The sequence below is a fragment of the Oreochromis aureus genome, linkage group 18 (genome assembly GCF_013358895.1).
Source record: "Oreochromis aureus strain Israel breed Guangdong linkage group 18, ZZ_aureus, whole genome shotgun sequence".
Lineage (NCBI taxonomy): Eukaryota > Metazoa > Chordata > Actinopteri > Cichliformes > Cichlidae > Oreochromis > Oreochromis aureus.
This window is the reverse complement of record NC_052959.1, coordinates 12,936,702-12,964,469: the sequence shown is the minus strand read 5'-3', so window position 1 is coordinate 12,964,469 and position 27,768 is coordinate 12,936,702. Positions and strand designations below refer to the sequence as shown.

Sequence of the window (27,768 nt, the reverse complement as noted above, 5' to 3'; positions counted from 1 at the left end):
GGCATCAAGTCACTTTTAGCGGCCATGATGCAGATGGCTGTGCTAGCCTGGTGGGAGGGGCTGTTTGTTTTTCATGCCGTCTTCACATTTCTGCCGACTGAATAGCTTTAAGTGAAAAAACAAAAGAAGGTGACAGAAGACACAGCAGCAAAAGCTGCTCTGCTATTTTTACCTTTCACACTGATCTTGTGTTCTCCATTAGGCTGGGGTAAAATGTCCACATTCATGACCACCTCACCGACTGCATCCACTCCAGACGCTGCAAAGACACGCTCCGTTAGTGGATGACAGGCAACTGTGTTTGCTGTGCCCCTAGTTTATCTTTCCATGGCTGTGAACTTGTGTTTTCTGCAGACCCTGATGTAGCACAGTTGAGATATATGACTTCAAGAATTGTGATGTATCAGCAGGCTGTGAACTATATTTAAACATGCAGATGTTACACGCACGTGCGAATGTGCGCATGCAGGCACGAGTTCTCTGAGATAATCTGGTGGCCGGGTAAAGCGGCTTTTATGCGAGCTGTAATGCAAAGAAAATGGCAAACTCTAATGCAGTAAGAAATCTCAATTTGTTAAAGATGCTACAAACTCTGAACAAAAAAGAAAAAAGGAGATTAATATGAAAGGAAACTAAAACACAGACTGGACAAACACTGCTTTTAATTAGCTACCACGACATGGCTTAAACATCATGTTTCTGTGTCTCATGCAGCACGCAGGGTATGCATACTGTAATGTGGCAGGCTTCATCTTTCATAACTGGGCATGTACTTTAATCAAGAAAAGAGCTAAAAAGAAGAGAGAGAGCAGAGTGAGATCTGAGCTGTGCCCAAAGCGAACACTGCTCGCAGTCAGGTTATCTAGGGTTCCTGACAGTTTGATCACAAATGTATCTGAGCAGAAGCTTGAGTGCTGCGGGTTTGCCCTGGGGGACATGCAGACGTTACATAACACTGCAGACTTGTACCTTTTTCTGGTGGTGTGTCTTCGTTCGCTGTGCACCTGATCCCTTTTCCTCCATGGACTGAGGGGAAATGAAAGGAAGTTAGTATTAAAAGAACAAGCTCACACAAGTTCATCTGCACATGAATATCATTTTCCAACCCAACAGTTTATAGAATCGTACTGCCTGATGTGTATGACACCTAAAGGATTAGGTATCCCTCAGCAAGGTTTCCAGAAACATGTCTCTGACCTACAAACCATCTGTAGACTTTTAAACTTATATACTTTGTATCTAAAACAAGCAAAGGCAAAGAGTAATTTGCAGTTTTTCTTCCATAACTCACTCAACCAGTGAATTAAGCATTTTCTGTACTGTAAGCAAGTCATTCTTTTTAATCCCATAATCCTGTTTAATTCCATAAACCACAGTAACAAAGAATAAGCAGTTGAGCGCTTTGAGAACATCTGAAAGCTTATTTGTGTGAAATTGTTTGAAGCTACCTTGTGACCGTGTGTGTGTGACTCAGATTGAAGTCGTACCCTGAGCGTTCTGCGAGAGGACAAACTTCCTGATGAGCTTGTCTGTGGCCTGCGTGTACAGAGACAGGGCGTAGCGCAGAGACTGCAGATCCGGACTCTTTTCCAGAAATGTTTTCTTCAGGCCAACACCGCCAGCGTGGAAGTATTGCTGTGTAACAGATGTGACATGACACGCGTATTGAGGATAACTGAATGGCAGATAGACGGCAGACACAGCGAGCTCTAAGCGGAGCGTGTAATGTGAGCGAGTGCGACTAAACTGCCTTGTAGCGTGCATCACGGCTGTCAGTCTGTGAGCAATGAAGAAGTAATTCAAAGATCTCTAAATGTGCGTCAAACCTGGCAGATGCAACAGTGATTAAGAGTCAGATTTAAGGTGGGTTGATTAAGAATGGAGAATACTTCTTTTTTCTGTTTTTGATTTAAAGACAAGTCTTTACTACTATGGACATGATCACAGTGTCCATAGTAAGTAGGGAGATTCTAAATATGTTCCGCCTTAAAAAACATGTGATCACCTCCTCATACCTTAATGGTGTCCAGCGCTAGCTCTATTACCGCACACTGCTTAGGAGTCAGAGCCTTGGCCTCCTCTCGGCCCATGTGTTCCTGCAGGACAGGGAGAGAGGAGTCATTCTGTACTGCTGACATTCGATAAACGCAATTTCTTAGACATGTTGTTGTTCCACTCATCTATTTTTAATCACCTTCAGCTTGGAAAGCTGTCCCAACTCCTTTGCAGCATTGAAGATCATCTGAGTGCCCTGTCGAGGAGAGACACAAAGACCAGGTGGCGCAGAGTGAGCGGATAAAAGAAACAAGTGGAGTTTTCTGAGATGTGCCAGTGAGGAAGATTTGCAAGGTGACAGGTGAGCAAACTCCAAATTTTATGCTGGTTTATGCACTTTAGTAACGTTGATTTGAGTGAAAATTACCTTCTAAACAAACAAAGCACATCTTTGGAAAGTTCTCAACAGCAAGGAGGATTATAGTTTAAGTGCTTAAGTGTGCAGTCAACAGTACTGCAGGGACTCATTGTCACGTAACGCTGCCTCTGGTGCACTGTGCTGCCATCTGAACTGAGTTTTTGAACTGATGCACTGTATCCACATAGAAAAAAGTGACAAAGGCTATGAAGAGTGAAGTTAAGATCCCTGTTTGAAAAAAGAAGAGTGTTTCTTCATGCTTAAAAAGGCTGCACATATACTTACAATCACCTATGAAAGGATGAACAAGAACAAGAGCGAGAATGGGGAAACGGCAGGATAGATGGGTTAATGTACAAATCCAGGGTAACGCAGCAAAGAAAAACACTAAAGAAGAAAAGGGTGAAAATATCCAGGGTGGGGGGGCTGTCTTTTTTAAAACACGTACCGTCTGGTCAGTAAGTGTCGGAAGCACGATTGTTTTTTCCATCGTGTTCATCACCAGCTTCCACAGCTCCTTCAGCACTCTCTTCAGGACCGTCTTCTCACAGATCTTAGCAAACAGTGATAAGCTAAAACACAAAGAACACAGAATCTCTCAACACACACAAAAGCAGCTTAAAACATGTTTTCAGTCATGGGTGTCATTTCTTTTTATTCATTTTGATCATTAGATACAGCCACAGGGAAAAAATAGACATGACCCTTGTTTGGGGCATTTGGCTAGGGTTTTTCAAAATAAAAGTGATCTCTCTTTTTTTTTTTTTGTTAGCAGTGGCATTGCTGGACTTGGAGCAAAACTTTTCTGGGGGGGTTTAATAGCAATCCTTTTTCTCTATGAAAGACTTATTGTGCAAAATATTGGAATTTTTCATGTGGCCATATATATTAAAAAAATCAATAAAAAGTAATTTTTTCTGATTTTCTAGGTAAGGTCAAGAAATCTCAACATTTGATGCCAACTCTTGAGACAAATTTAAGTTGTTTTTTTAAACTTTATTGATAGTCCATGCGGAGACTTACTTGCTGTCCAGGAAGTCCATGATGGGTTGCAGGACATTGTCAGCTTCCTGCACTACACTGCCATTTGCTGGGACAGTCTGACCTTTGACCTGGGCTAGGATGTCCCCCATTTGCCTCACGTTATCCTCGATCTGCGGCTGGAAACTATATCATCGTATGGAAATATTCAAATGAAATGGACTCAAAAAATTATTCTTTGCCCTCATGAACATGATGGAATAATTTTGAATAAAATGTAACTGAAATAAAGAAAATCTAAAGATTATTTATTCAGATTATTAATCATTAAGGAAAATATACTTGGTATAAACCGACTGTATACCAACCAAGTACAGTTAATTTGACTAGATTTCATAAAATTTAACATTTTGTACTTATGTAACAAGATTACATGAAAGATTTTGCAGCAATTCAATTACTTAAAATCAGCTTTTTTGGGCCACAAATATTTTTCTAAGTGTGTGTTAAAGCAGCTGTGGTTTCATTGTGACAAACAGACGCACACACCTGACTGCAAAGATGCGGCTGAGGTCATCCATGACGCTATTCAGTTTGTTCTGCAGCTCTTTCAGGAAGTCGCTGGCCTCCACATTGAGCTGGATGAAAACAGATGTGTTGAGTGCAACAGCCGGGTCACATGAGAACAACCAAAATGAAAACAGACTGTTTGGAAACTCACATCTTTGCCTCCCATGGCCTCAAACATCTTCTCCAGCTGAACTCTGAGCTGCTGGATGTTATTGATTATGATACATGGCTGACGGGAGAAGGAGAAAAATCATTACACACACTTTTGTCTCTTTCACCCCCTCTCTCCATCCCCGTCCTCTGTCTGCTCCTGGCTTTTTATTGTAATCAATCAAGGTTAGTCCTCAACTTTTTTATTGCCTTGTCTGTGAAAGCACTCTTGGTGATGCAGGGTAGCAAGAGGCAACCAGAGTTTTCAATTTTGAGTATCCAATTAACCTATAGCTGCATGTGCACCAAACACGGGGTTCCTAGTCTCTCTGGGAGTGCAGCCCACGTTTCCCCAACCTTATATCACATTCAGCTAATTACACAGCCCTAATTCACTTTGAGAGCTGCAACCTGGGCACAGCTATTACACTGAGGAACAGTTTATTATGTTCAAATTAATCAACTTGACCATTTACAGCAATCAGTGTAGAACATAAAATGCAGTTCGAGCTCCACACTTTTTCCACGCTTACCACTTTCTCTTTCTTGACATGATTTGGAAAGTCCTTTGCTATGATGTCAGCATAAGACAGCAGGACATTGCCAATCGTCTAAAAAAATAAAATAGTAATAGTTAGACATATATGACAGTGGGGAAACACTCTGTGAGAGATTTAGTCGGTGAAAGTCACCTTAGCGAATCTCTTCATGTAGTTTCCAACGATCTGAGGGTCGGGACACTCCAGTTTACGGATGATTTCAAAGCTCTGATTGAGCTGAGAGAACACGTCCACCACTGAGCAGGAGAACAGAGCATGCTCTGACGTTACCTGGAACTGTTGATCAACAAGAAAGAGCAGGAGAAGTATTAGAAGCAAGCGGTACAGCACATCGATCTGAGCACTGACACTAACACAGACAGGGCTCGATTCCCCTGATGGCCACCAACGGGAGAAATTCACATCTGGAACAATGGAGCTGACCCCTCTTCAGCTTCCTGTGACTGCATTTAAAAGAAGTTCTTCTAAAATCTTTTGGATCAGGGTGATCAAGGCGATCAGAGGGGCATGATGGGAAACAAGTCCCTCATTAACAGCCCAGCCATTAGCCAAGAAGTGAATAATGTTATGGTAAGCGCCGGAGCCTGGGGATCGGTTTTTTGCTGACACAGGAAAGCAGAAGCCGCCTCTGGTGACAGTAATTGGACCCAAAGGATCCCTGACATATGAGCTGGGAGACTCTTCAGCTGCTTTGTATCGACTTTTTGGTGTGAGCGAGACTGAGAGTGTGAGATGGTGCATGGTACTTATGTGTGTGTGTGTGTGTATGTGTGCACTGACTGGTGCTCTGTTCCGCAGTGAGGCATTTTTTCACTTTGGTATTGAGTCAGTATCGAGCCATTATTGACTCCCTTGAGGCATTCAACCCTTTCTTCTTAGTTTGGGATGCACTGAGTCGGAGAGATGATGAGAAATTCCAGAATTTGCATGAAAATTGCATGAATACATTTTTCGGGGGGGATTTGCCTTCAGGTGATGGGCCTCATTTAAGTTTTCACTATGTATTCAGCTGCTGTCTCAACAGAATGTGATTGTTCAACATTTTTCTCCATAATTTTGTAGTTCCCAAAAAGTTTAACTATTCCTTAAAATGGGAAATAAGGCAGGCATAAAACTGCATCTCATAATGTTTGACATTTTGGGTGTAATCTTATGAGGTTTTATGCATATGTCAGTATTTAAAACAGATACATATGAGGATTTAACTACAGCAACACCTGAAAATCTGATTATACATAACCTAAGATCATGTCTGAAAACAGTTACCCCATCTTTTTTGTCCCTCTCGAGAGCCCCGTGGAGAAAATCTCTGGACACTTCCTCATTCTCGTCCAACCACATGATGACAAATGGCTCAAACCAGCTGCACAACACAGAATGATAAAGGGCAACATAAATCTTTATGCCACGGCGGTAAATGTTTCAGGAAAAGCGTGCGGTGCTATAGAAAAATACTCACGCTGGATATTCAGGTACGTGCTTCTGGAAAGTGGGAAGGTCTTTGCAGTACTCATTATAGAGCCACTTCACCTTGAAGTGCAAATTCATATAATCTGCACTTTTGCACAGGCGATGCTTCTCATGCTCTGAATATCAAAGTGGAAGAACGGGTGAAGAAAATTACACGCAAAATTTCCAAAATAAAAAAAGCCCATCACTCCCATCTCATCACCCTGAACACTTACCCTCCATAGCGTACTTCATATCTTGTGCAAACATGTTCCACATGACTTCAGCGCTGATCTTGCCCACATTGAGTTCCTGGGGAAACCTGAAGGAGACATCACAGTGCTCAGGACTAAATCCAGCTCCATATTCAGTAATGGTGCTCTATTATTTAACAAGACAGCCCAGGCTCTTTCTTGTGTAACTCCATCAGTGCTTTCACAGCATGTTTTCAGCTGCCAGCAGAGAGAAATCCACCACAGAGAGAATATGAAATTATCAAGATACTATTATTCTCAGTTTTCTTCCTCCCAAAAAAAGCTATGTGTTTATTTAAATTTCTACTAAAATATTAAAAATACACAACCAGCAAAGCTGCAGGAGTTATTTTATGAACATAAACTAAGGGACTGCTGCAAGCACAGTTACATAATAGAGTTGATACTGTACAGCTGTTTGATTTCTTAGATATTGTGCTCTCTTTGAATTTTGTGCTGAAAGGATGCTATTTGTGTCTCATAACAATTTCTGTTTCCCTTTTTGTTCCTTTTTTGTACCATCACACCCACCACCCATATTCTACTGTCTCACTTTTTTTTAAAAATAATAAAGCCTTTCATAGACTAGTCAGTCCTTACAAGAATCTTTGGACTCAGAAGAAAAGAATTATGCATCGTGTTGACTGCCTTTCATAGACTAGCCTTGATATTTCAGCATTGCCTGTGTATAATAACTACGTAGAGTCAGACAAATCTTATAAGCACACACTCACTGATTAAGGCAAGGAGTGTACGAGTTTTTGTCCTCCTCTATGATGGACACAATAAGGGTGATGAGTTTTGACCAGAAGTCCAGGTTCTTGATGCTGGGACCCTGCTCATCTGGAGGGACAGCTTTTGACTGAAATGAGAAAGGTTTCTTTCACTGTAAAGGCCTTAAAACTGCAACAGCAGCGTCTGTACGCAAAAACAGAGGCACACTCACAGGGTCTGTCTGATATTCCCTGTTGTAGAGGTCATGGCAGTTGTTGAAAATGTATTCGTAGGTGGAGTTGAGACAGGCTTTTACACAATCCTTAACCACCTGACTTGCCCTTGGGGGACTCTGCAGCTCCTGGACCTGAAAACAAATATTACAGAGCATATTGCTGAACTGAAAACACCTCAAAACATTTACCAGGCACACACAGCGTCATCAGGAGGGTTTTCTCACTGGGAATTTAACCGTAAACTCACTGAGCTGCATAAATGGCACCCGTGTACAGTAGCAGCCACACAAAAATGAGCGCACGCACACATATAACAGTGCTTCATGCTAATAGCTTAAGTTTATGTAGGGTTATGCTGATGAGGCTGATTCTCAGTTTGTGCCTCAGGCTGCTTCTAGAAAGTACTGACATTTATACTGTGTTTAGAAGGAAAAAAGAGGAAAGAAAAAAGAAAAGCAAAGAAAATTCTTACCTTCATCCTAAAAAAAGTGATACTAGTCAAAAGGTCAACAGTAGACTTGAGGTCTTGCAGTCTTTCAGGACTGCTGGCAGGAAAGTTATTCTAAAAACACAAACAGAGCAAATTTAAAAATATAACATGTCAAAGTAGCTTAAAAGCATGCTATTTCTTATTTAAACGATGCATGCACTCGGGAGCAAGAGACTGACAAACAGGAACACTTGTGATACTATGTAAGCTGCGTGTAATTAAGAATGAAATTGTTCAGCACATTTTCTAAAAGAAATAAGAGAAGTAATTACCCGATACATGGACAAGTCAATTCTCAGTGAGTTGTGCAGCTGATCCAGCAGTTTGACAAACCTCTCCTTCTACAAAAAAAATGCAAAAACGTAACACGACTGGAGGATTATTTGTAACCATTTGACTAAACAAAGTTAAGATGGATCTGATGATGTTCAGCTCATTACAAGTTACAACAACAAAGTAGGCAGCGACACATTTAACGTCCTTTTTTAGGGTGTTTAAGCAAGATGTTATCTTATTTCTCATAGGACTTTTAAATTATCATATAATTCCTCTTACACTATACACTCACTGACCACTTTGTTAGGTACACCTGTTCAACTGCTCGTTAACGCAAATATCTAATCAGCCAATACTACTGGGATTTTCCCACACAACCATCTCCAGGGTTTACAGAGAATGGTATAAAAACGGGAAAATATCTGGTGAGAAGCAGTTTTCTGGATGAAAACGCCTTACTGATCCCAGAGGTTGGAGGGGAATGAGCAGACTGCTTTGAGTTGATAGGAAGGCCACAGTGACTCAAATAAACACACAGTAAAGCATCTCTGAAAACACAACATGTTGAGCCTCGAAGCAGATGGGCTGCAGCAGCAGAAGATCACATCGGGTGGCTCTCATGTCAGCTACAGACAGGAAACTGAAACTACAGTTCACACAAACTCACCAAAATTGGACAATCAGAGGTTGAAAAAACACTGTCTGGTCTGATGAGACCTGATTTCTGCTGCAACATTCAGATGGTAATCTCAGAATTTGGTGTAAACAACATGAAAGCATGGATCCATCCTGCCTTTATCAACGGTTCGGGCTGTTGGTGGAGGTGTAATGGTGTGGGTGATATTTTCTTGGTACACTCTGGGGTCCTCCTGCCAACTGAATTTCATTTAAACACCACAGCCTATCCAAGTACTGTTGCTCAGCATATCCATCCTTTTCTAACTGCGCACCGTGTCGCAAAGCTAAAATCATCTCAAACTGGTTTCTTAACATGATAATGAGTTCGCTGCACCCAGATGGCCTCCACAGTCAACAGATAACATCATTATTATGTATGGACCAAAATCTCTGAGGAATGTTGCCAGTACACTGTTGAATTTGTGCCATGACAAATTAAAGCAGTTCTGAAGGCAAAATGATGTCAAAACTGGTACTAGCAATGCATACCTAATAAAGTGTCTCATGTGCGTATAGTCACATATAAGAAAGGTCAAAATCTTTCAGGGACTCACTCCAAAGTTTGATGCAGCAAATCTGTCTGAGGCTGAAACATTGTTGGAGGACTGGGTGGTGTGGGCGTAGTAAGCATTGATGTTGGCAAGTAGTGTGCTCATCACGGCTGGCACTCCTGGGCACATGTACTTCGATGACAAGCAGGCAAAGTGGCTGTGGGGTGGATGTGGTAAAAAGGCAAAGATTTAGTACATTTACTTCTCATCTCATCTCATATTCCTGCATTGAACAATAAGAAAATACACTGTGTGGTCAAGATTTAGCTGTACTGTGTGCTTCATGAAACCATTTATTAGCATGTCAGCGCTTCACATTTCAAACATTTAAATTTGGCTCTCGTGGTTCTGTTTGGGATACTAACGTCATGGCCTGGTAGATGGACTCCACTCCGTATCTCATGGCAAACTCATCAACGATCTCCTGAGCCGTTTCATCAAAGTACACCTTCCAGGCATCATCTCCTTTGGCGTCGGGAATCTTTACCACACCGCCATTTTGCTCCTCAGTTGTGTACTGGAACAAATGCTGAACACATACAAAGAGGAAGTAAGGGCGATTTTATGTACTAAGCTATAAAAATGTTTACATTATCGCTGGCTGTTAAATAGCAATTAGCAGGATAAAATGATAGTATTAGACCTAAATGTGCCCATTTATGTCTGTGTAAACTGTGTGACACCCACAAGTAAACTGACTGGATCTGATATAATAAATAATTAAAATATAATAGGATTTCCACCACATGTCTGTGCAGACTTGACCTCATGCAGACAGGTGTACTGGACATGGTAAGGAGCCACCGTCTCCTCTCCTTTGATCTCCACACTTATGTGCATCCGAATTGCTCCAGACACAGCAGACTTGTCTGTTCTCTTGTCTGTCACGAGAAAGTAAGATATGTCCCCTTTGTTGGCTAAAATTTCTCCTATCTACAACAGACAAGCACTTCAATTATCTGTTATTTCTTACTGCCTTGTTGATCTTCTCATTCATCTCTAACTCACTATCCCCTTTTCAGCCTCTTCTCCTGTCCCACAAAAACTCACCTAGATTGTACCAGACGTCCATCTCCCCGCTCAGAGTGCGGACTTCGATGATGGTTTGACCCAGGAAGTCATCGCTCTCACGTTTGAACCTCTGTTTCACGCGAGACTTGATGTCATCGTCTTCATCCCACACACGGACCTTGATGCGGTCAGATGAGTTGTGGCATTCACTGGATGAAGAAGGGGGACAAACGGGTGGAAAACATAAAAAGTTGACAACTGTAATACAGAAAGGGCGGGGGAAATTAGTGCAAATACACTACAACTACTGCGTTAGTTGTAGAGACATAAAAATATAAAAATTGAATTTTCAACAACTTTTAATAAGATATCATTTGCATTTGAAACTTTTATAATAGGCTTTCTAGTGGACTCACAAGTGGAAGCTCTCTTCCCAGACAGGGTTGAGGTTCCCATAGATAGTCTTTGTCCTCTTCTTGGTTTTTCCAACTTGAACAGTTACATAAGGGTCGCTGGAGCCTGTTTTATCTTTAGCCTGAAGGCCCTGGGCACACACCACTGAGCAAGAGGCGAGAGACAAAGGTACATGTATATAAACATCTTTTCAACTCTCTTACAAAAGAAAGAAAAAGAAAAAACAGCTTTTGAAAATAAAAATCAAACTTGCATCTATGTGCTTTACATCTCCAAACATGTGTCCCACTATCCTTCAACAATTATTCCAGATAAATATATAAATGTAAAGTCAAATGTACCTGTGATGCTGATTTTTGCTGACCATTTGGAGGTCCCATCAAGCACACTTTGCTTGATCTGTTTCATGTGCATGGCATGCGTTGCTTTGTCGAGGGCAAACACTTCCTGGATTAGCTCAAAGATCTCTGGCTTATTCCTCTCTCTGATCTTCATGCGATCCTTTAGGACCATGATGATGTTCTGGGTCCGGTCCTCTGCGCCATGCTTGGAGCTCTTCTCTGCAGCTCCTGAATAGACAGGGAAAAAAAATGAATGAAGGGATGCACAACAAATAGCTGATAGAGTGAATATATTGAGAAGGGAATATATCTGATTCACTGCAATATATTTCCTTAAAACTGGGCACCAAGTTAAGATAGCATCAGATCAATTTAGAAAGACATTTCTTGGCCAGGAGTCAAACCCCTAAATTCCCTCAAACAATGACAAAGACTGACTCCACTTAACCATTGATCTACTCTGGAAAAACAAGATAGTCAAGTAACTGTAAAAAGATCAACACATGTTTCCAGGATCAAGATCTTACAAGAATCTTTGGACTCAGAAGAAATGAATTATGCATCGTCTAGACTGACTCTAAGATGAGTATGGGAACTGGATAAGTCACTTTTTGTGAAACTAAATTAGACAAAGCAGTATGGATACAAAGCCTATGGGTAGAAGGGAGAGCGAAAAAGGGCAGGGGTATGACAGCACATTACTCAGGAGATAAATTGGAAAGGAAGAGGGAGGAGAATGTGAGAGTGGATAGAGGACAAGAATAATGGGATGTCAATCGGGCAGAAGGATACACAGGAGGAGCTAAAACAGTTTGGGTGTGTGCAGATGCGCATGAGAAAGATGTGTATGTTTTATGCCTGTCCGCACGAGTGCCAAAATCTGTGTGGCCTTACTCTGCAAACAGTCGGCATTGAGCAGATCCTGGCACTTTTCGTGGCATTTGACACCGCACTCTGAGCAGCGCATGCCTTGACGTGCGATGCCCCACAGTAGTCCCTCACATTCATAGCAATAGGTGGGAGTGGTAGCTGTCCACACCTCAAAGTTGTGTGGTGTAGTGGAGGAGATGGGGTAGATCAGAGCCTGCAGGGTCTTTTTATAAACATGAATCTTCTGCAAGTGCCACAGAGAAAAGAAACACACATTTAAGTCCAGCTATTTATTAAATTCTGAAGGTCCTGAAAAAAAACTGACAAAGAAACATGTGGAGGAAAACCTACCAGCTCCTCATTGCCGAGAGTAGTGGAGGCCATGGCCGAGGTGATTCCAGCTTTACGTGAGTTCTGCACCAGAGACTGAGGAGGAGACGTCAAACAAAAAAAATGTTTGCAAGTGTGGAGCAACTGCATCAATCCTAATATTTGATTTCTTTGATGAATAAAATACACTTACCATCGCCTAAAGATATCAGGCAATGATTAAACACAGGAGCAGGGTGGAAGGAGACAAAAACAGATGTGAGCAAAGTTAGGGATATTAAAACAGTGAGCTATCAGACTCTAAATGATCTTTGTGTGAAGAAGTATGTTTCCTAAACTCTTATTTACTGCTATGCAGCATTTAATTTATCAGCAAATCAAACACAGCAATCAAAGTGGCTACAGGTGGAGTAAATTCACTTTTGATTATAAAAAAAGGTGAAGTAGAAAAGTAGAAGTTCAATCATGCATAAGATCAGAGGAAGAAAAACTAACTACAACGCAAAATAAAAGACAGTAAATCAATGACAGAGGAAAGATCGTAGACAGAAATCAATTGTGTCTACACAAAAATGTTTCTTAGTGTGGGGTTTATTATATGTGTGTGTCCACGTGTGTGCACGTGTGTGTTGATGTTCTCACCAGATCTCTGACTAGAGGAATGGCTTTTCTCTTGCGAAGGTCGGGCATGCTGTCAATACTGTATAGTGCACCTCCCATTCTGTAAGTTAAACAATAAACAGTAAGATTTTTATGCATATACTCATCAGTATTTATATTTTTATCATCTAAATGCTTTACTATAAATTTGAGATTTGGAACAAAGAGGGTGATGGATTTATCTCAGTCCCTTTTAATGCTCAGCCAGTCAAGGACTTCTCAAGGACTTGACTGGGGAGTTTAATTACAGCGGCTGCTTTGTATAAAATAGTGGGCATGACACTCCACACACCTAGCTTTAATTGCTGGGTTTCTATTTGGCTAACTTAGCACTTCTTCAGCATGAAGCTTCAGTTGAGCTCTGATGTCTCCCTCATCTACAAACGACCTGCCAGCCAAGTCGGGGCAGCCCAGAGCTGTTCAGTGCTTACTGGCTTAATGCCAGAAGCTGAATGAGCCTCAGTAAAACAGAACAAAGCATTTCAGGGCTAAAAAAAGGATTGTCAGTCTAAAACACTAAAGGATTCTTTCACCAATGAACTGAGGATAACTTTAACTGTATTTAAGGTAACACTTTGTCATACTTCCCAAGTAATTAAATTGAATTTTAATGTACTTTACTTGAAATGACAAAATAAATATATTAACCTACAAATACTTAAGAGTAAATTTACTAGAATAACAGGGCTAACATGTCAGGAAACAAAGAAATAATTATATTATGAGTAAATTTAGGTAGTGTGTGAGAAAATTTACAGGAAAAGAGACAAATTATTCTGTTAGTAATTTTTATTACTGCATAATTTTTTGGTAATTTTGTGGAAAAATAAACAATATTTGCCAATGTACTGTACATTTCAGGGTTCAGACTGTGTTAATGTCATGGAGTGGCTTCACTTTAATGTCTAGGTATTTCAAAGGAAAGGAAACAGTTATTACCTGTAAAAAGTTATATAATATTTCAAATTTCTCATGTACTTTGTAAAATTGCTGATATATTAATTGACCTAACCGAAACACTGTCTGATGTAACATCATGTAAGAGAACATAATCGACTCACCCTCCTTTACCAAACCACAGTGAGTTGGACGTCTCTCCTCGAGCCTGAGAGAGAAAGAGGAGGAATGTCAAAGAAGAAAAAAGACATCTGAAGTTTGTCCCTACAGGGTTTTTTTTTTTCCTTTAATATGCTGCATGAATACAGCTGCATCACCATAATGAAAGTTATCTGATTATGAAAGTGCTCTACTCTTCACATTTAAACCCCATCCCATTTTGCATTATTGTATCACTGTTTGAAGGAGGGTGGGTCAGTAAAAATTACAGAGTTAGTGTGCTCTTTGTACAGCTGTGAAACAAAGATAATGGCATTTACAAAGGCATTTACTCTATAGGCAGCAGAATTTAGAACCAAAAGAACCACTTATTCAATAAATAACTATGGATTATGGAGCTATGCAAAGTACCCTTATTTATGTAAACTTTCAATTCAAAGGTGTTTCTGGAAAGCCAATTATTTTATGGCTCATCTACAAACTGCTCAGCTCTTGAAAGATACAACAAAAAAAGGTCAAATTGTTGTGAAAAATGAATGAACGACGCGAAGGTGCCTGTTTATATAGATATGCAGCAGGACGCATTTCCTTCTGTCTTTCAAGCAACACGTTCAGGCTGTACCTACCTGTCAGCATGCTCCAATGATGGCCGAGCAAAGTGCATGTGAGTGTCACTATGGCAATGACATGAAACTGGAAAGAAAACAAAGCGGGTTGGCACAAACAAACAAAAAAATCAAAATAAAGAGAAGGGAAGGAAGCCAAATGTACAAAAACATAACGCGACACACATCAACATAAACATCGAAGCAAGTGATTATTTCTCTGCACAACTGAATTCAAACGCAATGAACAGCAACATAATATATAAATAAAATATGCAAGTGAAAACCGACCAAGCAAAACTTAATGTGTCTGGCTAGGTCATGCAGTTCTTGTCAAGCAGTGGTGTGGAGCTGCACCCAGGCTAAAATATGAAGTTTGCTCCCTGCCAAGTATTTTTATTTTTAAGGAAGCCAAAAAGGTATCAATTATAGAATATGAAACACATTAAGTCTGCATAAAACACTATCAAAACAGAACTCAAGAAGTTAGTGTATGTACCCTGCCTCTGCACATAAATAATGCATAGCGCATACATATTTCAAAGACCTGGTAGACACTTTAGAGTCTCTGGAACTGAGGTGTATTTTTGATATCACTGGGTGGAGCTGAATCAGGCACACAGCTCAGGAAGTTGAGTGGACTGTTGCAGTGAGGCTGGAAGGGTGTGGCTCGGTCAGAGCTGAGACTGGGAGTAAATGGTGCACTTACCTCCCGGAGTTGTTCTAAGACCTTGTTGTAGAGTCTGTGCCAGTTCTCTTTGGCTCTAACTGCTGGATCAACTGGCTCTTTGGGCTCCTCTGTTACTGGAGGACTAAAAGAAAAAACAACAACATTTTTTGGACTTTTTTCAGCTGAAAAAAAGTTGTTTTCAGCTGAAAAGTTGTTTTCACAAAGATCCTTTCAGCTGACACACTCTGATTTTTTTCCCTCCCAATTTAGTTTATTTTTTGTTTATTCAGTGAATTGATCTTATTTATTCAACCTTCACTCCTACCTCTCAGGTGGCATCTCTTTTTCCTCATCTGGGGTCACGGGTCTGCTTTCTTCAAAATTCTCCTCTTTCTGCTCCGTGGGAATCATCTCTTCATTCTGTGCGGGAGGCGTTCTGGCCTCCTTCTCCAGCATTGTTTCCTGCTCTAGCCATGGTTCCTCCTCAACCACGGGTGCCTGGTCTTCAAATGACATTGACTGGGTCGCCGGATCATTGAGATTAGACGGGGTCTGCTCAGATGAAGGGCCCATTGCTTTGGAAGGGGGCTGGGACGCAGCAGGGGCTGAGTTAGCCAAAGTGGCTGGGTGAGATGGAGGGACAGAGTTAGCTGCAGCAGAATGGTTTTGCTGAGATACAGCTGAAGGTGGAGGGTGAGACTGAGCTGGCTGGGCTGTGGGGACAGAAGACAGGAAACTGGAAGCCAACCCTGTGACAGCAGCTGTTAGAGGTTTGGCCATGGAGAAGAAGGACGTGGCAGAAGGAGCTGGCTGCGGCTGGGGTTGTGTTTGGGTCTGGGGTTGTTTAGGCGGTTGGGCTGTTTGTTGACCAGAAGGGGGCTGTGTTGTTGGTGCCATACCAGAAGAATGAGCCTGGTTGGACTGGTTAGAGGGTTGAGCAGGAGGCTGCTGTTGGTGTAGGGAGTTTTGCTTCTCTAGAGGGGGCCTGGAGTTGGGTACATCAAGTGCTGGAGGGGCAGTTGAGGTTGGAGTGGGAGTGAAGGGAGGTTCCATGTCCTCACTGAGGGTCCCATCCAAATTGTACAAATCCTCATCATCATACATCATCTCCTCATCCTCATAGAGGCCTTCCTCTTCTCCTTCATACAACAGTCCTCCGTCATCCTCCTCATACAGAGCAGCCTCTTCTCCTCCATCTTTGCTGTAGCCACCTTCATCGCTGTACGCCCCCTGGGTCTCATCAGGGTCCCAGTCTGGAGAGCCTTTACTGTAGCTAACGGAGGAGTGACAGGAATGGTAGGAGTCATTCTCATCGTAAAGGTCCCTCTCCCCGTACTCACCACCATAGTCTTCCTCGCTCAGCTGACTGCTGCACCGGCTGAGCTCTGCAGATGATGCATAGCTCCCAGTGGGACTGGAGGGAGGAAACGAGAAGAGAAGAGAAGAGAAGAGAAGAGAAGAGAAGAGAAGAGAAGAGAAGAGAAGAGAAGAGAAGAGAAGAGAAGAGAAGAGAAGAGAAGAGAAGAGAAGAGAAGACAAAAATATAAAAATGCAAGACAGCATTGCCTGGTGAGTACCCAAGGTACTAAGAAAAGGTTTACAGTTTTGTAATAAACATACATACACTTTAATTTATGGTATTATTGCATGTATATTAGTGAGTATCTAGGCATATGTAGAATAAATGGTTTACCGTCCCTCTATGAACTATTATCTTAAAAATGCTTACAGAGCACTGCATTAGAGCCCTTTATGGCCGATACACTGCTGGACAGCTCAACAAAATACCTTTTCTACATGTCTCGAGGCCGCCTGAATAATGCTGATGGCTAATCAATGAAAAGCACCAGGGATACAAGAGTACCAGACAAGTAGCAAGAAATAGAGCAGAACAGAAAGGTAAGAGGCCCTGAGAAAGCTGACAAAGGAAAAAAGAAAAAAGCATCCAGAAATGCAACAAACAGGGAAAACGTATTCATGCTATTTGATGAATGGGGCTATTAAAAAAAAAATAAAGGCACAGAGAAGAAAAAGGATGAATGAGGGAGAGGCAGACGATGAAGAGAGGAGGGATGGTGAGCACGGTGACAAAACAGAAGTGCAGAGAGGGAGCGAGTGCAGAGAGCTCAGAGGAGGAGATGAAGAAGCATGTGCGGGGATGTGAGGAGCTTGCCCTGTCCGATACACTCGCAGAGACAGCTAATCTTATGTGCAGTATTGACCATGAGATTGCCATCTGAATAATTCATAAAGCAGAACGTGGATGAATGTATATTTTCATTCTAACTCTGTGGAAGATATGTAAATGTTGAGAGGTCTAACAGTGTTGTAAACAACTCTGAAAGAGATGCAACTTTTTGTCTGAAAAAACCAATGAAAGGCTTGCATATGCACCAAAGACACTGCACAATTTCATTAACTGTACTGAGTCATTAACAGGACTTTTTGACTTGTCACAGCAGGAAAAGCACAGGCGGACATGAATTAATGAATGATTCATGGCTGGTTTCCACTTAGGTGCCAGGTATTGTTCATGCAGGCCATTATCATATTGTCGTGGCTTATTGAGGCACCTGGAAAAATACTTTTTTTAATACCACCTGTGCCTTTTCTTACTATAGAAGATCAAAACGTCTGCGATAAAATTGGTTATAGCTGAACTAAACATCACATCTAATCTGCCAGGCATGGTACTGTTGGGACAGACACCCCTACACCAAAGCAGAAACACACCTGACAGTCCTCTGATGGTGGTAGTCGAGGTCATGGCTGTTGCCAGAGCGAGGGTAAGAGAAGCTTCTGGAGTTGCGGTGCTGGTGGCTGATAGGATACTGGTGGACAGAGGCGTTGGGTTGGGATGTGCTGTAGTAGGGAGGGGGGATGCTGTTACTGGTTTCACTGCGGTAGTCGCTGTCTCTGTCATCCACAGCACTATCTGGGTCTTCATCTACAGAGGAGCACATTCATAGTAAGAAAAAAAAAACTTCACAATTTGCTGTAGCCGGAAGAAGAAATTCTGAATAATTTACCATGAAAATAATGAAACCGCCATGTGGTATAGAGATAAGAGGCTCTAATCAGCACTAAACCAATTTTTTACACTATGGTAATTACAGATACTAAAGATGAGCCGCTGAACCCCAGCTACACCCATAAACTGCAGGCCATTCAAAGTGAAGTGAAACATGAAACACACGACGAATATCAGCGTGTTCCCTCTCACCCTCATCGTCACAGCCGAATGTAAATCTACGCTGCTTGCTGAGGGAAGGCTTTACTTTTCTGTGGTGTCCATAGATTGGATTAGATTAAAAATCCCAGAGGGAAGTGATGACAGACTTGAACAGTGCTGAAGCAGTCAAAAGGGAAACCAGCTATCTATTAATCATTCATCAATATCCATCATCGTCTTTTGCACTCTGAAAGCCACTGATGGAGGCAGCCACTGCACCGCTCGCACCTTCATCTTCATCCCTCTGGGCATGTAAAAACACTAATTAAAGGCATCAAACTTCGTGTCCCCCACGTGTCCCCCCACGTCTCTCTCTCTCTGCCTGTTTCTCCCCTCTCCATCAGCTCAGCTTCCATCATCACACCCCACTCCCTGCTTTTTCCTTTTTTTAAATCTGAGTGAAGAGAGATGAATCGCTGCAGTTGTGTGGGTGAGTCTGAAAGGCACTTATATAACACCATCTGCTAATCACAGTGAGAGAGAAAGCGATAGTCAGGAAGGAAGCGAGACAAAGGAGACTTTTTGTGTAGATTTGAATGTCCGGACAATGAGATGCTGATTTTTTGTCTTTCAGTCACTGTATAAAATAAATAAATAAAACAGTAACTGATGTTAAAATTCAGTTCACCCAAATTACTTGAAATAATATGTAAACTTTTTTGTCATTGAAGTCACTTTTGTTTACCAGCAAGGCCGTAGAGGTCTGTTTATTACCTGCAGTAACAAGTAGCACTGCTACTGGAAGTAGATATTAGTTTGTACTGCTGTGACTACCACAAATGGAATTTAATATAGCCTCACAGCTTACAGCGGTGGCTGAAATCAAAATGACTCCAACGCAGTTCACCCGATATATACAACTACAAGAAAACAACCTCAAATTGAAGCTCAAAGTCAGCGCTCCATCGATCATATTGCTTGATTTCAAATCTAATGATGGATTGCAGAGTCAAAGCAATTTAGAAAGTGTGAGTGTATGTACACTTACTTTGTTGGTCTCCCCACAGACTCCAGTTACCTGCAGTGAAACAGGAGGGCGTCAGTATTGATTATGAATTATACCGGTGTTAAAACGTAAACATGATTCCGTGCCATTAAACACTTCAAATTTCCAAGATGGAGGTGGTGAACGGAAAGCCTTTCCAGACAGCTGGCTCAGCAAGCCTTGCAGACGGAGCTAATGGTCGAAACACAGAGGATCCTGGAGGAGCTCGCCTCTGGATATCTGATAACACTATCGATCTCTTTACAGTGCAGATATCCGGGCCCTTTTCCCCATCTAATGCTCAACAACCCACGTGTGGTTATACGCACCATGCACACGCTGAGCTTAAACAATCTAATTACATCTCTGAAGCTAGACACATAATTCTCCTGTTAAGCACAAACTGATTTGTAAAAACAGCGACGGGTTACTTACAGCACTGGGTTCCTGGCGCACGCAGAGGGCGTTCCTGTTCCTCCTGATATGAGTACTGGAGCCGAGACCGTGAGGATAATTGAAAAATAATGAAACAGAAGTGGAGAAAATGTTGGATTTCATCTTGTAAACTGCAAAATATTCCCCCAATTAATCATGTTGGCTTGTTCCTAAAAAGTACGGATGTGCCGTAGGGATATTAAATCAAACTGAGTAACAGCTTACATCTTGGTCCCTCATGGCATTGAGCTGCTCCAGTTTTTTGGCCCAGTACCGTGCTTCATCCTCTGGGATATCTGCAGACAACCAGCAAGAAAGGCTCAGTTACAAACACAGCAAAAACAGAGCTTCTCCTAAATAAGCACTTAAAATAGTTTTTCACAGGACTGTCTGCATAAGAACTGTTTTGTTCTATGTCACAAATGAAAGTCGACCCAAATGATGACAAAGTATAGTATAACAAGCCATCCATAAATATTTTTGACCCAGATTGGAAACTTTGGTCTAACTAGGATACAGTGACATTGAAAATTGCCCTCCTCCACTTACAGGTCTAAAGCCAAGTCCCTATAAATAGGTCAGGTCCACAAACTGTGGAGTCAGGTGTGCAATATTGACTACAGGAAGGGGAAACAGCATGAAAATGACACCTAATCAATGCTAAGTGGAACACAGCGTGATCATCGAGAAAAGAAGTGCACAAACACTGCCCTCCATGACACACATCCGCACACGACGTCCTCTCAAACATAGAATTGAAAAGTAGGTCAGCTTAATTAATCAGTCAGAAATTATTGGTCCTCATTTATCACTGTTTGCTGTGAAAACGTACCAACAGACATAATTTATTTGCTCCATATCCCCCCAGTTGCCAACAGGATTGATGACTTCCTGTAATTTCTAATTCTCATTTTTTCCCACCAACTGACAGTTTCTGGTTTTGATGTGAGTATTGATTTCTCACCTAGAGGCAGTTCGAAGCGCGTATCGAGTAAAACCAGGTGGAGGGTGGGATCTTTGGTGCCACAGATCTCATTATCAGCCATGATGACCTGAGAGTCCAGTGTGAGCCACTCCCCTGGACCTTCCTGCATTACGTAAACATAAAACTGAGTGAAGAGTCGTCAACCACCACTTGACAGCTATTTCTAAAGTTGTGATCGTAGTTAGTGTCAAACCTCATTGGACTGCCGGATGCTGTGAAGTGGAATCCACACAGTGCCAACCATGGTGTCCCAGATTAATCCTTTGTTCCACACCTCTACTGTCAGACCCAGGTCCAGGCGGTTAATTTCACTGTGAAGACAAAGAAAATTCAAGTCCAAAATCCAGACAAAGAGTTTGACTATTACATGCATCTGTAGACTTTAAGAGCATTAAAGAAACTAACGCTGTACTTTTTCATTAGGAACATATGATTAGCTTATAAAATGCAAAACATTGTTAACAGATTAAAAAAAACAGTGTTAGTAGATTAAATGGCACAGTTGTGTAACTATAAATTAGTACACTTTCACATCGTTTCACATATCAGTGTCAAACAAAATATTTTTCTTGCATAACAACTATTATTATACACTCACTAGCCACTTTTTTTTAGGTATGCCTGATATACTTCAGCATCACACAGTTGCTGCTGATTTGCCAACTGCACAGAGATGATGTAAATCTCCTGTTCCACCACATCCCAAAGGTGGATAGAGATCTGGTGACTGTGCAGGTCACTGAAGAACAGTGAACTCATTGTCATGTTAAAGAAACCAGTTTGAGATGATTTGAGCTTTGCAACATTGTGTGATGTCCTGCTGGAAGCAGCCATCAGAGGATGGGTATACTGTGGTCATAAAGGGATGGACCTGACCAGCAACAATACACAGGTAGCCTGTGGAGTTTAAACAATGCTCAGTTGGTACTAACGGACCCAAAACTGTGCTAATAAAATATTCCCCACACCACTGCGCTACTATCATGAGCCTAAACTGAAATTGAGACTATTACAGCACAAGGCAACATTTTTCCAATTTTCTGTTGTCAAGTTTTGACAAGCTTGTGTGAATTGTAGCATCAGCTTTTTTCTTTTTAGGCTCATTCTCTGCAAACCCTATAGATGCTTGTGTGGGAAAATCCCAGTAGATCAGCAGTTTGTGAAATACTCACACCAGCCCTTCTGACACCAACAGACCACTTTCATGCCACTTTCAAAGTCTCTTAAATCACCTTTCTCACCCATTCTCATGCTCACATTGAACATCAGCAGGTCATATTGATCATGTCTACATGCTTCAGTGTATTGAGTTGCTGCCATGTGATGAGCTGATTCAATATATTTTGTCAATGAGCAGTTCAGCAGGTGTACTGAATAAAGCAGCCAGTGAGTGTAGGTCTACAATTTATACTTACTATAAGTCTATTTTGCCATGAACACTTAAGAATTTTTAAATTCTAGTGTACTGAATGACTTTTGCTTTGTTTTACAAGTAGTTTTACTTAAGTAATGAATCTGAATACTTTTCCCACGCTAAACAAACACAAGCTCTCTTACACACACAAGATGCACAGTAATTACTTTTGGGCTCCGCTATGACAAATTTAAGACATGTTTCTTTGGGATGTGAGCTTGAACGACTCTACCATAAAACATTTACAAGACAGCAGGACAGAAAAAAAGAGAGAGAGTGAGGCATAAAAAGGGGGAGGGAGGGTAAGAATGTGATGAAGGCAGTGGAGGAGGTGATTGTATCGCATGCCTGGAGGGAGAAAGTGGGAACTTTAATTAAGAAATGGAGGGAGTGGATTTCCCATCTCGGTGGTGACTCCTTTTAAGAAAAGTGCCTGTTTGATTCATGGTGGTGACTGAGGGGGCACAGTCATTTAAAGACGGTTTGAGTGAGGGCATGAGGCGCTCTCTGCAGCCCAAACATTACATAACGCAGCTTCACTGATGCAACCCCAGCACACCACTCAACGCCTCCGACCATCATACAGATGCACAGGACGCCGCAGTAATCCTGCCTGCTGCATCCCACATGCTAAGTGAGTCTCACCATTTATCACCCATATGCTGCCACTCTGTCAGTACCACGCTGGATCACTCTATATGAAAAATACTCAGTGTTGTGTAATATTTTAGTGGCTGAAACCACCAATTACATCCTTAGTAAAATAAGACAAAACAAACTAATTTTAAAGTGAAAAAAGACTGTTAATGCAAGGAGTGAATGTGAGGGGTGCTGGGGTAACTATAAAATACAGAGAGGATGAGGAGGAGAGGCTGAAAAAATGAAGACCAAGGAGATGTGTTTAGAGGAAATGACAGAGAAGAGGAGAGGAGAGAGGAGCTGGGAAGGAGCCAAGGTTGAGAATAGGGATGAGATGGGCAGAAGTATCGAGGATGAAACAGAGCATGAGGCAGTTGTAGGCAGAGAGGAAGAGATATTTGAAACAATACAGGGATAAAGGGCACTTGGGATGGACTGAAAAAATGGAGAGGGCTGGAGAAAAGCTGAGGTTAAAAAAAAGAAAATATCATGAAAGCACTCAAGTAGTTGGAGTTGAGAGTGTGATGGGAGGATGGAAAGAGAATGGAATTAGAGAGAGGAGAGTACAGAAGGAGAAAGAGAGGAAGCTTTGTCAGAAGATGACGAAGGACTCACAACATGAAGTCTTGCTCCCAGCTGGGCAGGTTGCCCCTGACAGCGATGGTTGTGCTCTTCACATTTTGTACTTTTAGAGTCACGTAAGTGTTGAACTTCTCTGTTGAGGAGAAAGGGAAGAAGAAATAGGTGTTTTAAAATGGAAAACAACAAGGTAGCCCCCCTCTCTTCAACTGTATTCCTATACAATAATAGATTTCCTATCCCTTTATTCTTTCACTTTACAATGTGTGCTCAGTCTTTTTAAAGACTTATGTCTCTGCTCCTGCACCTCATGTTACTTCCAGGATCCCAGGTCTTACCTTGGGGTCCATCCAGCTTGGCTTTCTTCACTGTGAAAACACAGAGAGGGACACAGTGACACACAGGAACACCATCTGTTGCCATGCTAATGCGTCTTCTGTTTTTAGCTTTTGCACTGAAATCGGACAACATGGGGATGCTTGCGATGCATAAGAAATGACAGGTTGAGTTTTAGTAAAACACACAGAACATGAAATCACAATAAATTACTGCATAAATTAATCATTTTATCAGATTTAAAAAAAATAGCCACGCATACTTTCCAATCAGATGGAATTGGTGACGACTGCACAGCAAACATCCACATTCTACACAAATAGCACAAGTCTTGACTCAGGGAAGCTAAATTTTAATGATCCAGACTTGAACTCGGTGCTCTGCCTTATAAGTTCCAGCCGAGTTGGCAATGATGCAGTGACAAACCACAGGGACACACAGCGCATGAAAAACACAGATGTCCTGCTGAGTTTCATCAGTGTGGGATACAGAAACTGCAAATATAGCACATCTACATGCAAATACACAGACGCGATAGAGCTCAGATGTCAGGTTTATTTCAGTTCATGGGTTAAAGCAGTAACACTACAGCATATTAACCCATAAAATGCATCCTATTCATTTCATTTCCTTTTAGTCTGAGAAAGAACACATGCAGAAAACACTTAATGAGCTTTCCAATTACACAACAATGAACAGCCTCAGACAAATGATACTCTATCCATTTTTTAAATACATTTAGCAAGTCATTTTTAATTCCTTTCCCACTTAGTTTTACTTTGTTGTTTTTATTTTCACTACTTTTCTGCTCTAAGAATTTTACTTCAGCCTAAAAGGTAGTGCTTTTGTTGCTGAGCTGCAACTCTACAGAATCTGATGCAACAGAAATCAAGCACCACAGTGTTGCTTCTGAGTCATCACGCACCAAGTTAAATGAGTAAGGTGTATTCACTAAAAACACTGTGGTGTTGCTCAATGATAGCTGTGGCTCAGGAGACAGAGCGGGTTGTCTACTAATCGAAAAGCTGGTGGCTCTATCCCCAGCTTCTCTAGTCTGCATGTCCAAATACCCTTTGGCAAAATACTGGACCTCAAGCTACCCCCGGTGCATCAATTGGAGTGTGAGTGTTAGGTAAAATGGGCTTGTATATGATCCTGATACAGGGACTAGCAGGGTGGAAAGGGTTAAACTGAAAACCAAACTCGAATTTTATTAATTGCGTTTATTCAATTTTATTAATTCCCTAGTAGTAGACACAGTGCACATATAAAGCAAGTGATTTAATTATGAAGTCCTTAACATAATGCAGGAGCTCAGTTATATGGCTTGATTGTGGTTTATTGTACGAGCTTTCAAAGGGAACATTTCCACCTTCATCACGCACGATTTTTCAGTATACAGTTAAAGCCCAGGCTCTCCTCTCTCTCTCTCTCTCTGCAGCACCTTTTTACCAGCCCTGACGTAACGCCCATACATTTTTAATGCTTCACTACCCACTCGCTCTCCTCCATGCAGATCCCCACACTACATGTGTGTGTACATGTTAATAAAACGCCTCGCTGGATTATGCAACCAGATCTTTAAAACAAAAACCATTTTAACACCAATTCACAAATTACTTCACAATATTCTCCAAAGGCTTGTCCACACAGAAACCGACCACCATAAAATAAAAACTGCTCTGAGTCAGCAGAGCACTTTTATTTTATTTTTTTAAATGTTTCTATTTCTCGCTTCTTTCGTGCCGCACACAAAAACTCAAGTGGCACGCTGTTACATCAGCAGGTGTGTACGCTTGCTCGCGCACACCTGCAGCAATGAGAGTAATGTTAAGATCCACCACCATTCTTATTGGTAAACACAAATAAATATCCAAACAATGGGATATCATATTTGCAATAATATTGATTTTTTTGTTTTTGTTTTGCCCTGAGACTCTGCTTCCTTTTGATGTCTGTAAAAGACACAGCAGAAAATCAAATTGTTGATTCAATGTTACATCAAGAAAAAGAAATGAGATCTTTACATTGTTTGGGAAGACCCCATCAGAGCCTGCCTCCTGCTGTGTTTTAATGTCAACACTAACACGGCCCTGGAAAAGCAGCAGTACGTAAAAGAAGGATCAATAAAAAGTGAATTGGATTTTCAGTGGCAGAAAGCTAAAGCTTAATGATAGCATGCAATCATAAATCTCTCTGACAGCGAGCATTATGATGAGAAATACTCTGCAAACAACATTTCATCACAGCTGCACGCCAACTCAGCTGTCAGCACAACCCCAGACACATGCTCACTGTACATGGCGGTAACTCACACACAGAAAAAGAACTCTAACATTGGATTAACTGGCATTAAGTAACAAGTAACACTCTCATGGTAACAATTGCTAGATTTTTTTTTTATTTATTTATTTTTTGGTATGTATCTCTGACATGCTGGCAGTTTTCATGCAATTGGTGTACCAGAAATCAGGACGGGCTCATAGATCAGTGACGACACTTCATTAGAAATATATAACATGATATATGTCAATCTTTCCAGAATGTAGTCCTTAGTCCTGTCTCCCTCCCCTCACCCCCAACAGTAGATGGCTGCCCCTCCCTGAGCCTGGTTCTCCCAGAGGTTTTTTCCTAATAAAAGGGAGTTTTTCCTTCCCACTGTCACCAAGTCCTTGTTCATATGGGGTCGTCTGATTGTTGGTGTTTTCTCTCTATTATTGTACCACCTTTACCTTTCAATATACAGTGCCTTGAGGTGACTGCTGTTGTGATATAAATAAAACTTAATTGACATGAATTATTAAATGCTATACATCTACCATGATTAACAGTTGTGGTCTTAAGATTTTATGACTACCTTGTCTGAACTGTAGGTTATGGGTGAGGTCAAAGATGTTTCAACAGTCATCATGTGAATAAATGACTTCTAACTAGCTGGTTTCCTTTAACAAAGAGGGTATGTGGCACAATCTTAAATACTCAATGGTAAATTTTGCACAGCCCAGTTTCCTCAGGCAGAAACTTCATTCAGGAAGTACCTCTGACACAGCAGAGTCTAACTTAATGGATATAAGCGGATTGCCAAGAAAACAGAGACTCAACAGGGAATCAAGCAAACGCCTCAACTTGAACTGTCAGGGAATATAAAATAGATTGTCGGTGAGCTGAGTTCAACCATCCAGTGACAGAAACGAGGGATGACATGACTCAGACAGACAGTGCCTTATTCTGAAGGATCACATATACATGAGATCTGCAGCAGCCCCTGCAGTTGCTGACAGTGTCAGTTCCCTGATTTAGTGTCCAAATCGAGAGGACAGGGAGAATAAGTGGACTTCAGAGTACAGTATGTGGGATATCTGCAGAAAAAGAAGCCAAATTTTTCAGAGTTAATCTGTATCAGTGTCTGAATTCTGCTTGGTCGGCAGATGCACCAAAGAAATGCTGCCTATTCGAGAGGCATGAAGTACTGTGGAGGCCAGAAATAGCTCCAGTCAGGTAAGCATGAATGATGTAAGCGGAACAGAAAAAGGGCCCGCTGCCAAGTCTCGTAGACTACAACACTGACAGCCGCAGCCAGTGTTTATGAATGAATAACGTTTAGCGTCTTAATGACACTTGGGACTGACTCAGAGCAGGAACAGTCAGTGGGTGGACCCAGTGGGACAAGATGTGGTGGGCTGGCATCCATAATGGGCCTGGCATATCAAAGGTGACTTTACAAACCACTTAACTTCTCTTTTGTCCTTACGCTGCCACTAACACATCTGTGACAGATGCCTAGAGCTCACATACACTGTATGTCTATACTACAGCCCAGCCCTTGATCTGTTTTAGAGGCTGTATTAGTCACAGCTTTAGAGAATTGATATAAAAGTCAATAG

The 27,768-nt window shown here is 41.5% G+C and overlaps 1 protein-coding gene across 1 annotated transcript in view; it reads right to left on the bottom strand.

Moving 5' to 3' along the window:
* Positions 1-27,768, bottom strand: part of LOC116318694 (protein unc-13 homolog A-like) — a 32,064-nt gene that overhangs the window by 2,798 nt on the left and 1,498 nt on the right. The window contains 41 exon segments of the mRNA XM_031737795.2: positions 173-259; positions 970-1,026; positions 1,488-1,635; positions 2,016-2,096; positions 2,195-2,251; positions 2,862-2,985; positions 3,437-3,580; positions 3,944-4,032; positions 4,116-4,193; positions 4,648-4,725; positions 4,807-4,950; positions 5,941-6,037; positions 6,134-6,260; positions 6,360-6,445; positions 7,112-7,239; positions 7,324-7,458; positions 7,800-7,889; positions 8,090-8,158; positions 9,326-9,479; positions 9,688-9,851; positions 10,088-10,203; positions 10,373-10,542; positions 10,750-10,891; positions 11,089-11,316; positions 11,983-12,202; positions 12,310-12,384; positions 12,482-12,487; positions 12,931-13,009; positions 14,010-14,038; positions 14,040-14,053; positions 14,631-14,697; positions 15,319-15,421; positions 15,605-16,693; positions 18,013-18,226; positions 19,500-19,529; positions 19,932-19,986; positions 20,157-20,227; positions 20,896-21,019; positions 21,110-21,227; positions 23,585-23,684; positions 23,887-23,916. Coding sequence (XP_031593655.2) covers positions 173-259; positions 970-1,026; positions 1,488-1,635; positions 2,016-2,096; positions 2,195-2,251; positions 2,862-2,985; positions 3,437-3,580; positions 3,944-4,032; positions 4,116-4,193; positions 4,648-4,725; positions 4,807-4,950; positions 5,941-6,037; positions 6,134-6,260; positions 6,360-6,445; positions 7,112-7,239; positions 7,324-7,458; positions 7,800-7,889; positions 8,090-8,158; positions 9,326-9,479; positions 9,688-9,851; positions 10,088-10,203; positions 10,373-10,542; positions 10,750-10,891; positions 11,089-11,316; positions 11,983-12,202; positions 12,310-12,384; positions 12,482-12,487; positions 12,931-13,009; positions 14,010-14,038; positions 14,040-14,053; positions 14,631-14,697; positions 15,319-15,421; positions 15,605-16,693; positions 18,013-18,226; positions 19,500-19,529; positions 19,932-19,986; positions 20,157-20,227; positions 20,896-21,019; positions 21,110-21,227; positions 23,585-23,684; positions 23,887-23,916 — 5,217 coding nt within the window.